At 38.0% G+C, this 14,456-nt stretch overlaps 1 protein-coding gene across 2 annotated transcripts in view; it reads right to left on the reverse strand.

Annotated features, from left to right (window-relative positions):
- Nucleotides 1–223: 223 nt before the first annotated feature.
- Nucleotides 224–14,456, reverse strand: part of LPGAT1 (lysophosphatidylglycerol acyltransferase 1) — a 93,119-nt gene continuing 78,886 nt past the window's right edge. For both annotated transcript variants that reach the window (XM_039463479.2, XM_074385152.1), the window contains 2 exons: nucleotides 8,337–8,443; nucleotides 224–7,112 (listed from right to left, as the gene is read on the reverse strand). In XM_039463479.2, coding sequence (XP_039319413.1) covers nucleotides 6,961–7,112; nucleotides 8,337–8,443 — 259 coding nt within the window. In that variant the 3' untranslated portion in view covers nucleotides 224–6,960. The remainder of the gene's footprint in view (nucleotides 7,113–8,336; nucleotides 8,444–14,456) is intronic.

Genomic DNA, 14,456 nt, shown 5'->3' on the forward strand with positions numbered 1-14,456 from the left:
GATATGCTCCCTGCTCACTAGTAGAAAACATTGTTCCAGTTTCTTCCTTTGTACTTACTAGAGAGTGCTTTTCTGATTACGAAAGGGGCCCATCTCATTTCCAGTTGTTAGCCAACCCTCTTCCCACGTTCCATTTATGTGTCTGTTTCTATGTGATCTGAGCTACTGAGACTTGGTTTATGTTTCTCAAGCCTCTAAGAGTTTAAGAACAAGGTTACCCGGATCCTGAGAGGTAAAAATTTATTGATTTCTATCATATCAGCATGTTATGATATGGTCACGCCTGCTCATACAGCTGACTTCTTAAGAGCCAAAAGAGATTTTTTTTTTTTTTTACTTTTAAAAATACATTTGTTCAGCAGGAAAACACATTTTAAAAACAAGCATTTTCATATTAAGTGAAAATTTAAAACAATGGCTTCCCCCCCCACCAACTCATGAGGAATAGGGCTGGTCAGCAATAGATCTCTGAGTGCTTCCAGTTTGTTTTCAGGCCTCTGTCCTCAGTCTGTTCCTTGTCTTCCACAGAAAGTACTTCCAGGGGAAAAAGAAATTAGAATCTCACCAAAACAGCAGCCTAAATACAGTTAGAAAAATAAGAGGTAGACACAACTGTAATAATTTAACTCATTTGGTTGACTGTGCAAAATATTTTAATATTTAAATGTTTCAGTGGGATCAACACGTTCTACAAATACCTAAACAACTGATGTTTTAAATGCTGAGATGTTTTAAATGCTAACATCTTACAGACATCTATACCACAGTTTACTCAGCTTTGAGAAATGAAAGTATAAAGCCAACTTTAGAAATATGCAAGCTTCCCATTTATTTCAATAAAAGTTTTCTTTCTGTCACATTCTTCAAAATCAAAAGCTCACTGTGTAGGACTGACATTAATGCTTTTCCAACCCTTTAAAGCCCTTGCCAAGCTCAAAGATAGGAATTTCCTGAGTTCAGTGAGTAGATTAACTATGAGAAGTTTATTTAATAATAATAGTTAAGAAAAAAACCATGGGGCAGTGGTGTGCTGGACACAGCTCCTATTGGCTCCGAAGAGCCAATGGTTACATTTCAGAAGTTTGCCTGCAGTTGTTAAGCATTCATTATTAAAATTGAATCATATAAATTTAAATGTTAAAGCTAAAAGTGATTTGAGCTTAATGAGTCTAATATGTACCATAGTAAGAAACAGTTTTAACAGTAAGTCATGTATCAGATTGAATGACAATAAATTTATTGGGAAATGAGTTAGATTAGGATGATCTGCCGTTTTTTCAAATCAGTTGAAATACAATCATAGGCTGACTGTAAGAGCTCAGCAAAAAGCAATTAAGCATCCTTTTAAAAAAGCATTTTCATTTTTTTCTGAGCAACTAGGTATCCTGTGAGAATCCACTGGCTATATGGGATTTATAATAAACTACTTATATCTTATTTGTTAATTGTGTTATATGTTCTTGCTATCAGCAAAATTTATAACAAACATGTATAGTTGTATACATGAATACATTATTTTATCCCAGGAGAATGAAATGCTAAACATTTACCAGCACACCACTGGATTGGGAGAATGGGGAGAAAGGGAAATATTTTTAAACCAAAGAAGGAAGTCCAATGTTTTTTCAACTGGTTTTTCAGTTTGCTTTCAGCATCCAACTGCCACAGTGTGCTTTAAGTACATGCCTGCAGATGTTAATGCCCAAATAGCTCTGGTAAAGCACACATGTCCCATTCCCACTACTAATGATTAAAAGCACTTTACTTGAAAAAAATCAACTTTATTTTTCTAGGTTAAAAAAAATAGAACCAGCTATTAATTTCTGTTGAGAAAATGCTTCTTTTGGTGTTCACATCTAAATTTCTGAAAAGGTGATCTGGTTACTAAAATCATCCCAAATGCATTCATAAACCAGATCCACATGTGACCAGCCCTTTACAAAAATTAATTACAGTTGCCACAGCCTTTACATTCATTCTTATCACGTGTTACAACATGCAGATAATACAAAGAAAGGTCAAAAAGCTGAAGTAAACATTACAGCATCAGGAAAATGAAAACCCATCTGTATAAAATAAATATAATTTTGTAATAACTGTGAAAAATGAAAGCACTTAATAAAACTAATGGCAGTTGAATGTATAACTGTCTCATTACCCAATCATAAAATAAGTTACTGTAAAATGCATAGACTCTTTACATGTAAAGAATTTGTGCATCACAGTCAAGTGTTCAACAGTTTTACACAAAAATAAAGCCATTCAAGATATGTGTGCATACTTTGCAACTAGAATAACTTTAAAAAATTTTTGCTCTTTAAACTGTCTTAAAAATATATTAAACGTAAAAACCCTCAGATGGAAATTTTGCAGAAAAACCCATATTTTATCTTCCATATGGCTACAGTCACCCTCCCCCAACAGTTCAGCACCCTCAGCTTATTCCCAGGGTCCAGTTCCTAATTGTTGGGGATTGGTGCAAAATGATTACAATATAGCACCAATCAACGACTGCTCCAGAGAATACCCAGCCCCTCTGTGATCTGGAAATCTCTAACTTAGATGGTTTTGGTCCCAAATGTATTAGTCTCTGCCCCTCCTGCTGCTCACTGCTGCTTTTGACTTTGTCTTTCATGTTAACAGATGTAAGGCTCATAGCACTGCAGAGCAAAAACCGTAACAAACCATTTTTTATCCATCCTCTGTGGACCAGAGCTGAACACAATCATAATGGTAACTCTGGAGTGAAGTCCTGTATAATGACTTCAAAAAAAGAACAAAGAAAACAATTAACTCTTCGTATTCAGTAGTGCAAATAAAACATTTTTCTTTTCAAATATAAAAATAATCCAAGAAGACTACCTATGATTAAAGATCACTCTCTATGATCATAACCAGGTCCAACTAGTTCAGAAGAGTCTTTAGGGAAGTGATTGTCAAAAAAACATTACTCTGACAAATCCACAAGAAGTGGGTAACATGAGCAAAGAATAAAGAGGAATTCTTAACATGAATCCAAGACAGTAACACTAGAATGTTTCCCGGTTTACATTTGATTTCAGATTTCATTTTCATAAAAAGGCTTGAGAACAATGCCAATACTGCCAACTCTTGATTATTCAGGGATGCTTTTTCTAACCCATAGATTATTCAGGCTTCTGTATTTCCTCTTCCTGATAGCTGTCTGTCTTTCCATATCTCTTCACCACTCATTAACACAGTCATAAATATATAGGCAAAAACCCCCTAAGAAACAACTGAAATCATTTAATTAGTAAGCATCCCTAGAAGAAAAATAAGTCTGATGAGAATAAGAATTCAAACTCCTAAATAAAAGCAATTTTTTTTTTTTGAGACGGAGTTTCACTCTTGTTGTCCAGGCTGGAGTGCAATGGCATGATCTCGGCTCACCGCAACCTCCGCCTCCTGGGTTCAGGCAATTCTCCTGCCTCAGCCTCCTGAGTAGCTGGGATTACAGGCACGCGCCACCATGCCCAGCTAATTTTTTGTATTTTTTAGTAGAGACGGGGTTTCACCATGTTGACCAGGATGGTCTCGATCTCTTGACCTCGTGATCCACCCGCCTTGGCCTCCCAAAGTGCTGGGATTACAGGCTTGAGCCACCGTGCCCGGCAATAAAAGCAATTTTTGATTTACCTATCATTTATTACCAGATTAACTATCCAGAAATTAATCTAGTAATACTTCCTTTACAGTGGAGAGTTAAAGATTGCCTGTAATATTAAAAACTAATATAACAGATCTGAACTCATAGCTATCTTCTTTTTAAATATACTTTTGGAATCCTCAATGAATTTGTTTGCTTACCCAAAACATTATTTTCTGTTCTGTGATATTTCTTTACCTTCCATTGCTTATAGGTTTCTCTGCAATTTATGTATAGCTCAACACCAATAATTGCTTCTGAAGTCAAGAGTGACCTGCTGGCTTGGTCACTTTTGTAGTGACTGGACCTGCCTGTGGCCAAGCAGATGCTCCATCACTGTAACTCATCAATACCAGGATTTCAGCAATGGATTCTCAACCTTGTCTGCTGTGGGAATCTAGGCAATCTAGCCAAGTCCAAGAAGACCTGAGCTTCTACAAGGTACTGGTATAAAACTGGCACAGTTTTATTTTCTTTCCTCTTGACAAAATATGTATAGTTTAAATGTTATTTCATCTCCCTTCATGAAGTATAAATTATAAATTTTCTTCTGTTTTATGTACAGTGGCATATTGCTGCTTCCTCAGATTGCCATATAAGAACACAGATTCTCTCTTTACCATCTCTAGTGCAAGCAGGAGAACTCCAGTTACTGATAAAGAAACCACTACCCATGCTTTCAGATAAACAGATTTTGCAAACAGAAGAGAGAACATGTTAATACAGAATCAAAGAGGGATAGGGCAGATCAAATACACATCTATTTACAACTCACAGAAATATTTCAAAAATTAACTCACATACTATTGGTACTTGTCACCCTGGAGACTGTGAAAATGACACTGCACTTGAAAAGTAAAGCATCTTACAGGATAGTTTAATGTGTACAGAATATTTAACAATATCATGTTCCTTTGGAGCACAGTGATGGCAAAAGTGGCCCTCAGCCACATTTATGTATGCACGTATGCATTTATTTTTGGAGAGGAGAACTGGTCACTCTACCCTGTGGCTTGCTGAAGCAATGAGGAAAAGGTCTATCAGCTAGGACTGTGCATGCTGTATTTGACAGTGAGTAACTTCTCCCCCAGATGGCTGAACTGATCTCTCAAGTGAGCAATTTCATTTCACCCAGTAATTTAGTGGTGCTTGCTGGGCCATAATGAGAAACATCACTATGGTTCTATTTGGCTTTCTGTCATCATCCATACCTCTAAACTGAGATTGGTTTCACTTATTCACTGTCACTGTAGAACACACAATGAAATGCTTAGACTTCAAAAACATTGCATGTTATAACAACCAGTCCCCAAACCAAACACATTAACACTGTCTTCTGCATTTTACCAGTAGTATAATAATATTCAATGAGGTATTTCAGTTAATGCATCTTTCTCCTTCACATATGCACTGAGTTATCCTAAAGATGAAGCTGCTGTGGGCTTTTATTTGGTGTTGCTTTACCTTTCCCACATAACTGGGGAAAATTCACATCTTTTCTGTTTGTTTTTTTCTTTTTTGGTTTATTTAAAAATAGAAAACATTAACCTTTATTTTTGTTTTATAGCCTACTCCTCAAAATTGTTATTTGTGTGATTAGTGACAACAGGGGAATCTACAATGCTCACATCACAGTAAACTACCACTGACTCACTAGGATCCTAATAGTTTTACAATCCCAAACAAAAAACCCACTCACCTCACTGATTTAGTACCAGCACTTTTGGAGAAGGGTATGGTTCCCTCATGAGGTAAACTGCATAAACATAGCGACACATTGCTTTAAAAATGTTTTCTAGAAATAGAAACTTGACTTTACCCTCTTCAAAAGCAACTGGAGGATGGGCGCAGTGGCTCACGCCTGTAATCCCGGCACTTTGGGAGGGAGAGGCAGGTAGATCACCTGAGGTCAGGGGTTCGAGGCCAGCCTGGTCAACATGATGAAACCCCGTCTCTACTAAAAATACAAAAATTAGTAGGGGATGGTGGTGGGCACCTGTAGTCCCAGCTCCTCAGGAGGCTGAGGCAGGAGAATTGCTTGAATCCAGGAAGCAGAGATTGCAGTGAGCCAAGATCATGGCACTGCACTCCAGCCTGGGCAACAGAGTAAGACTCTGTCTCAAAAAAAAAAAAAAAAAAAAAAAAAAGCAACTGGAAAAGATTGGGGAGCCTTTTGTGCTGATCTCTTTCCTAATTCCACTAACATTGACAGGGGCAGCTACTTGATGTAATGATTCAACACACTACAGGTCCTAGGGATGCCACATGAGAACTTGTTACCATTACAGGCCACTAGCTTTTATTTTTCGTATTTCCCCTTAAATTAATCATTTAAATGTCCTATATTAATTTGTTTCAACTATCCCCAAATGCATTTAGTGCCAATACCAAAATGGAAAAAATAAAGCCTCTGAGCTACAATAGAGGCATCACATCAGGGTGGTGCCTAATGTAGGATGGCACTGGAGAGCACTGGCAGGCAAATAAACACGCAGACAAGACAGCTCTTGAGAACCTCACACACTGCTATGCTCCCATTTGTTTTCAGGCTATATTATTAATCCTTTGCTATATCTGCATCTGATAAAAGTGCATTTTATAAAATTATCAATTTATGATATGCCTTCGATACAAAATGAGAAATCATATAAGGAAAAGCACGAGTGCATGTAAACACAGTGTTGGACTGAGCTAGCCTTTGTAAAGAACACATCCAGTACCAGAAGGGGTCCAGTGGACACTGCTTTTCCCACACAGAGAATGCCAATAATGTACCTCAGTTAGCTGTTGAAGACTAGAGTTTGTTACTGCAAACGACAGGGAAAGAGTTCTTCACAAGGTGCCAACCAGCTCCCCTCAAGGTTACTGAGTTGGTGGAAATGTAGGCGTTCTAGAGTACTGCCCTAATATAGACTACAGCTAAGAGGGACAAATATAACTTTCTGAGCTTGAACTAAATTGTCAAGTATAACTGGTGGCAACAGAATTTCTTTCAGATAGTCTTCTAGGATGATTTTATAATTTCATCTTCTCCAAATGTGATGTTTGCTTAAATATGTGACAGAGTGTATCTTTTTAAAATATGTTCTTAAAATATATTAGCAGGTCATTATATTACTAATCCTCATTTTAGTAGAGTTCTAAAATATCCCAAAGGGGGATAAATATTAATCCATCCATTGAATTTCTTTTGCTTTTTTTAAATATATTCTGATTTGTACATGTAAAATAATGCACACTTATGAAAGAAAGTCTGAATTCCTATGGTGACCTTGACAAGTCCAAGTCAATTTCTAAAATAGGCAATGGTAAAAATACTGAATGATGTTGTACCACATATAGCCTGACAAAAATGCAAAAGACTGTATGAGAAATATCCACATGTTGCTGAGGGTCATCTCCCTGGAAACAGCTTCCTTATGGCCCTTGGAAGGTGGAAAAGCTCCTAAAAGACAAGATAGAAATATTAGTTTGCTTTACTGTAGTGGTAAGTCTCCAGGAAAAAAGTTGAATATTAGCTTAAGTAGAGTTGTACCTATGTAGGTTAAAAGATCTTCGGTGACTTTCCAGTGCCCCAGGAGAGATTTCATTTGAAATACAATTTCCATGCTACTTAACCCCTTCTTGCCTCTTTGCCTTTGCCTTTTCTCTACCTGCAATGCTCTCCTCCTCTACTTAGTGAATAGCTGGCCCATGTGCGTCCATTCTGTATCAGAAAAAATACTACCCCTCCCATCTCTGTTTATTTCCTTCCTGGAACTTTTCCCAATTGGTCATAATCCCGATTCTCTTTCTTTCTGCAGACTTGTTTGCCATGTCTCCCACTGGAATATAATCTGTCTGAGAGCAGACACTCTAGCTGCCTTGTCTCTGCTGAATCCCTATAGATTCCCACAGTCGTCAGGACCGAGGATGTGTGAGACTGACATGAAATAATTTCTGAAATAGCATACTTTATGCTAATTCCCTCTATTTACAAATTGTTTTTCATCAAATAACTAGGTATATAACACTGACATTATTTTCAAAAGGCAATATGCTTTATGAAATATATCTTAATAATAAAAATAAATGCAAAGTCAGCAGATGTCTTTAAATTCATTTCTGGAAAGGAATCCTAGATCACTTCAGAGAGCAATATTACCTAAGGTCATCTTGATAACACTCTTCAGGGCTGGGCACGGTGGCTCAAGCCTGTAATCCCAGCACTTTGGGAGGCCGAGACGGGTGGATCACGAGGTCAAGAGATCGAGACCATACTGGTCAACATGGTGAAACCCCGTCTCTACCAAAAATACAAAAAAATTAGCTGGGCATGGTGGCACGTGCCTGTAATCCCAGTTACTCAGGAGGCTGAGGCAGGAGAATTGCCTGAGCCCAGGAGGCGGAGGTTGCGGTGAGCCGAGATCGTGCCGTTGCACTCCAGCCTGGGTAACAAGAGTGAAACTCCATCTCAAAAAAAAAAAAAACACTCTTCAGCATTTCAAATAGTCTTTGTCCTTGCTGATAATCCCCTGGGTAAGCTGATTCATAAGGGGATTTGCTTCTCACAAGCAATTTACAGAGTGCATTTCCAAGTTTCAAGATCTCATGTGCAAACAGTTTTGTTTAAAAGAGGTTTCCATTATTGTTGCTATAATTTAGCAACTATTTAAAGGATACTGTGTACCTGTTTCATAAAAATGAGATAAGAGGTCCTCTTTTTCAATAAACCGTTGATAGAGCCAATTGTTAAGGTCATCAGTCTCCAGGGGTACATCTTTAATTGGAAAGATCCTATTAAGGGTTAGAAGAAAAGGACAAAAACTACTTTAATTCAGAAATCAAAATCATTCAGAACCACAACTTATGATGAAAAGCTGAATAAAATTGTGTTTTCACCTTTTGCTTTAACAAGGGTTGGTTTCTTCAGCTTTTCAGTTATCTTGGTTATTAAAAATTATTAATTACACAACAGAGTTCATTTATGGATTCATTCAAACATTTACTAGCCTACCATGTTAGGTCCAGTGTTAGATGCTAAAAACATACTATTAAATTACCTTATATCTATGAATAACTACAGAGAATAACTATCTTCCCATGTTTGTGGGTTTAAGTAGAAATGGTATTTAGAACAGGTGAAGTTTTAAAATGCAGCTAAATCAGGATGTTTAATTAGCTAAATGTCAGGCAATGTTCTTTTGGTGGTAAAGTCTGAGAACCACAGAAAATCTGCCCAAATTGGTAATATCAGTAGTATCAGAGATATTTCTTTCATGAATAAGGGTAACTTTTACTGGTTGGGAGTGGCTACTGGAACACTATTCACAAGATCTGAGACAATGTCCTGACTCACCAGGAAATATGACTGTGATTAGTGATACCCATGAATTGAGAGGAGACATGCATCATGAGGACTATGTATATGCTGACCTTGAAAAAGAGTTTTCTGTTTTGTTTTCCAATTTAGTGGGGGATTTTATTTTGTTCCCTTTATCAACGGTATAAAGGCACATAATTTAAAAAGTCAGCAAAAATGTATTAATATGAAAAGTGGGAGTCCTGTCCCTCTCCCCTTCATTTCTGCCCTCCCTAGAAGAATTGATTTTCACCCTTTTAGTTGATTATCTTGGTATTTATCATCATGTTTTTTTCAGTTTTAGTTCTTCTCTACTGACTTCCCACTATGGAAGATGAGGACAAAATTCTTTCCTCGTCCTAGTCCCACAGCATACACACATTCTTTCCATCATCCCAATACAGTTGTATAGTAATTTCGGTTAGCTCAATATTAGACATTTATATTACTATAATCATGTAAATATATTCATTGCTAAGTCACAAAGTAAATCATGGCTACTTTTCCATTCTTGGCCAATTTTTATTTTCCCTGGATTGAGCAATTACTTACCGTTTTTCATTTGCTTAAATTTCCATGTAGTACGTGTAATGAATTCAACCACAAGCTCTCAGTCAATTGTCTATTATCAATGCTCTAAACCAGGTCTGCTAGCTTTTTCTTAAAGGGCCAGATAGAAAATATTCTACACTTTGCAGGTGTGAAAATAAAATTTAAAAGCTATTGAAATCCTGAAAACACTTTAAATCTTGAGAGATGTGACTTTGATCTGAGTCACATAGCATGTAGTTGCAACTTCTGCTTCTTATAGATTAATTCTCTTCCTTACTGTTCCTGTTCTGTAAATGAGTAGGAGACACCAGAGACCAGACCTCCTCCCCTTCTAATCTCCAACCTTTGTTAGAGATTAACTACCTCCTTTACTGTCCTGTACCTAACTCGGACCAGATGGTGCAAAAGAACCCACAACTGTTACATCTTTGGTGTGGAATGCTAAATATACCTTTCTGGAAAGAAAAAGACCACCTTGCCCAATCAGATCATTGTAACTATGCATTAAGCCTTATGTAGAAAAGTACTGAAATTTTGTTAACCTTCCCTAAACTGTGTCTATATAGGTGACCCCAAGCTTCTATACTTTGGAATACTGACTTCTAATCTTTGAAATCTGTGCTTCCTGGGTGGCTGTCCTCCAGCTTTATGCTCTAATAATCTCTACATTTGACATACTTCCTGAATCTTGTTATTTAAAGTTGACACAGGTTATATGATCTCTGTCACAACTACTTAATTCTTCCTTTGTAGTACAAAAGCAGCCAGAGACAATGTATAAATAACACACAATAGCTGTGTTCAAATAAAATGTTATTTAAAAAACAGGCAGTGGGCAGACACCTGTGGTCTAAATCTTTCTCCTAAGCGACCCCAAGCTTCTATACTTTGGTATACTGACTTCTAATCTTTGGAATCTGTGCTTCCTGGGTGGCTGTCCTCAAGCTTTGTGCTTCAATAATCTCTACATTTGACATATTTCCTTAGTCTTGTTATTTAAAGTTGACACAGGCTATACGATCTGTCTCACAACTACTTAATTCTGCCTTTGTAGTACAAAAGCAGCCAGAGACAACGTATAAATAATACACAATAGCTGTGTATCAGACATTCTTTCAATTTCACCTTCCTAAAGAATTTTCACCCAGATGCTGCCTGTAGTCTCCCATTAGCAGTTCCCTTCACCATTATCCTGGTGATTCCCTCCCTGTACTCCTAAATAGAATAGAATGTTACCTCTATACTTCATGTCTTTTTCTTTCACTGATTACTTTTGATGAGGACATCCTTTAGCAGTTTCTTGAGAAAGAGTACTTGAAATCTTGGATGTCTGCCAAAGTATTTTTTCTATCCTTAAACTTGGTTGATAGTTTGGCTAGATATAGGATTCGAGGTTAAAAACAATTTTCTTCCATCTCTTATCTTTCTGACCTCTTTTCTGGGAGATTTCTTACTTCTAACTGTTTTATGGAGTTTTTATTTCCTTTATTGTATTTTTTTAAATAAATGAATAAATTGCTCATACTCAGGTATTTTAAAGAGCCGATTGTTCTGTTTCTTTTTTATGGTACGCTATTGTTTATTGCTACCGTATTTTATATTTACAATAAGTTTTTAAAATTATAATGGAAGTTTTTAAACATTCACAAGAGAAGAGAAAAAAGTTAATGAACTTCCATGTACTATTAGGAATCCTAGAAGCAGTGTTTGCCTTGTATAGTCTGGTCCTCTATGTCACCTTCTTATGTTTGCTTTAGTCTTTTTCAGAGTTCAGGTCCATTAGATTACTTAGTTATATGACACTCTTTGTTGTTCCATCACATTTATAGATGTGGGACCGAATGGCTGATTGAAAGCTCTCAGCTTACGGGTGGAGTCTGTTGCCTGTTACCCTCACTGAGGATTATCTTGGCTCAGCCATTTAAATTGGTCTCTTCTCTTAAACTCACCCCCTTTCCCAGAGAAAGATACTCTGATTTCCTGCTTACAGAGTGAATGCCCAATTGCTAGCTTTCTGGTAGCCTGTGATATAAAAGGGCCGGGAATCTTAGCACTCAGCAAACTGACATCACTTCACCATGCTGTTTTCATTACAGGACCTATGCCTCAGTTGTATCTGTTGTTCCTCAGCCCACAGATCCCCTATTTTCCTCTCCAGAGTAAGCCTCCAGTGTTAGCCAGGGTATGGAAAAAAAAATTACCCAGCTGTGGGGGGATATAGGGTAATCCGTGTTGGGGGATCTGTGTTCCTCTTAAACAGATTTCAACCAGCCTTCCCAAGTTTGGTAATGCTTTCAACCTCATTTCCACAGGTACTGATGCTGCCAGACTTTTGGAAATTCTGTGGTATAAGGCTGGCTCCTGACTTTCCCATAGCTGGCTTGGGGTTCTGTTACTTACGGCTCCTTTTTTCCAACTTCCCAACTTTTATTGCCATTGTCTTTCAGGCTGTCCTCCTGATCTTTGTGGGTATACACCTTTTGAAAACCCATTTGGTGTTATTTTATGGGGGTTTTAGGAGAGCAGGAAGTAGACATTAGTCCAATCTACTATGTCTTTTGAAAAGTTCACCTGTTATTTATGAAAGGTCTAAGATGATTTGCTATCTTTGGCCACAGCCTACCACTTGTCATTCTTAAAGGGGCTGCCGTTGCTATTTTGGGTTTAGGCAAAGTGAGTGTTGGTTACTTACTAGGGATTTGAAAATTAGAATGATGTATATCATTATAAAAATATTTTAGGCCAAGTGCAGTGGCTCATGCCTATAATCCCAGCACTTTGGGAGGCCAAGGCGGGTGGATCACAAGGTCAGGACTTCAAGACCAGCCTGGCTAAGATGGTGAAACCCCATCTCTACTAAAAATAACGAAAATTGGCCAGGCATGGTGGTGAGTCCTTCTAATCCCAGGGAGGCTGAGGCAGAGAACTGCTTGAACCCGGGAGGCAGAGGTTGTAGTGAGCCGAGATGGTACCGCTGCACTCCAGCCTGGGTGACAGAGCAAGATTCTTTCTTAAAAAAAGAAAAAAATTTAAAAAATTCTTTAGTATAGTCAGTAAACACAATATTTAGACCAGAAAATACTGAAAAAAATTCAGAAAAGAATGTTACTTATAAGTTACATCATAATGATACCTCTTCCTCTTGTTAATTTTAAACATTTAAATATCAAATTGGAGGGTATTTTAAAACCCAAATTTAAGTGTGAGTAGAAAGAAAAAAGAACAGAGGAAAGAAGAAAGGAATGTGGTACGAAAAATCTATTAAAAATTAATTTCAAAAACATACACAGGGCTGGATGGTGGCTCACACCTGTAATCTCAAGTACTATGGGAGGCTAAGGTGCGAGACTCCATCTCAAGTAAGCAAAAAAAAAAAACTCACAGTTTTGATTAAAATTTTACTTTCAAAAATTTGAAACGATAAAAGATAACCAAAATAGTTTTATTTACACAGAAAATAACTCTCCCATTCTTAATAATTTTCTATCTCCCCAAATACAAGACTACACTACTCTACAGCAGTAATATAAAAGCATTTTGGTTGATGAAATATCTTAATGGAGTAGGAGATCCTGAGGTTCAGAAACCTCAATTTTCAGCTTGCTGCTATAAAATCCCCTATCATCTGGCTCAAGCCTGTAATCCCAGCACTTTGGGAGGCCGAGGCGGGCAGGTCATGAGGTCAGGAGTTCAAGACCAGCTTGGCCAATATGTTGAAACCCTATCTACTAAAAATACAAAAACTAGCTGGGTGGTGTGGTATGCGCCTGTAGTCTCAGTTACTCAGGAGGCTGAGGCAGGAGAATTGCTTGAACCTGGGAGTCAGAGGTTGCAGTGAGCAGAGATAGCGCCACTGTACTCTAGCCTGGGCAACAGAGGGCAACTCCCTCTCAAAATAAAAAAAGATTCCCTACCATCCCTTAGTATCACAACTTGAATTTCCCATTGCGCTGAATAAGCTAACAACAGAAACATGAATTAAAGAGTGTCTTTCACTCAGGCTGGAGTATAGCGGCATGATCACAGCTCACTGCAGCCTTGAACTCCTAGGTTCAGGTGATCCTCCTACCTCAGCATGAGTAGCTGGGACCACAGGTGTGCACCATCATGCCCAGCTAATTTTTCTGTGTTTTTTGTAGAGACAGGGTTTCCCCATATTGCCCAGACTGGTTTCAAACTCCTAGGCTCGAGATCACCCTCTTCAGCCTCCCAAAGTGGAATTACAGGCATGAGCCACTGTGCCATCAATTTTTAAAAAGAGAAAAAAATATTAAAAATGCTTATAGTACATAAAATAATCCTACAGGTTAGTATTTATAGCCCTTTTAAGACCATTACTCCTAACTGAAAGATCTCTTTCAAATGAAACATTTTTCCTCTGCATTGTCCAGCTCAGATTCTTATATGCCTCACTGAGTGTGAGTAGGACTCCCATGCTGAGATTCCCTTCTACAAATAGTGTTTGCTTTGGTCTTTTTTTTTACACATGGAGAGTCTTTGCTTTTTAGGCACAATTAAAATAATTCCGGAAGACAGTGTGGGCTAGTGATTAAGAATATAAGCTATCAGGCCAGGAACCATGGCTCACACCTGTAATCCCAATACTTTGGGAGGCCGAGGCAGGCAGATCCCAAGGTCAGGAGTTCGAGACCCACCTGGCCAACATGGTGAAACCTGCCTCTACTAAAAATACAAAAATTAGTCGAGTGTGGTGGTGGGCGCCTGTAATCCCAACTACTCGGGAGGCTGAGGCAGGAGAACAGCTTGAAAGTGTAAGGCGGAGGTTGCAGTGAGCCAGATCGTGCCACTGCACTCCAGCCTGAGCAACAAGAGCAAAACTCCATTTCCAGGGAAAAAAAAAAGAATACAAGCTATTGGGCAGACTGCCTGGGGTTG

Source organism: Saimiri boliviensis, chromosome 14 (assembly GCF_048565385.1).
Source record: "Saimiri boliviensis isolate mSaiBol1 chromosome 14, mSaiBol1.pri, whole genome shotgun sequence".
In the NCBI taxonomy this organism is placed as follows: domain Eukaryota; kingdom Metazoa; phylum Chordata; class Mammalia; order Primates; family Cebidae; genus Saimiri; species Saimiri boliviensis.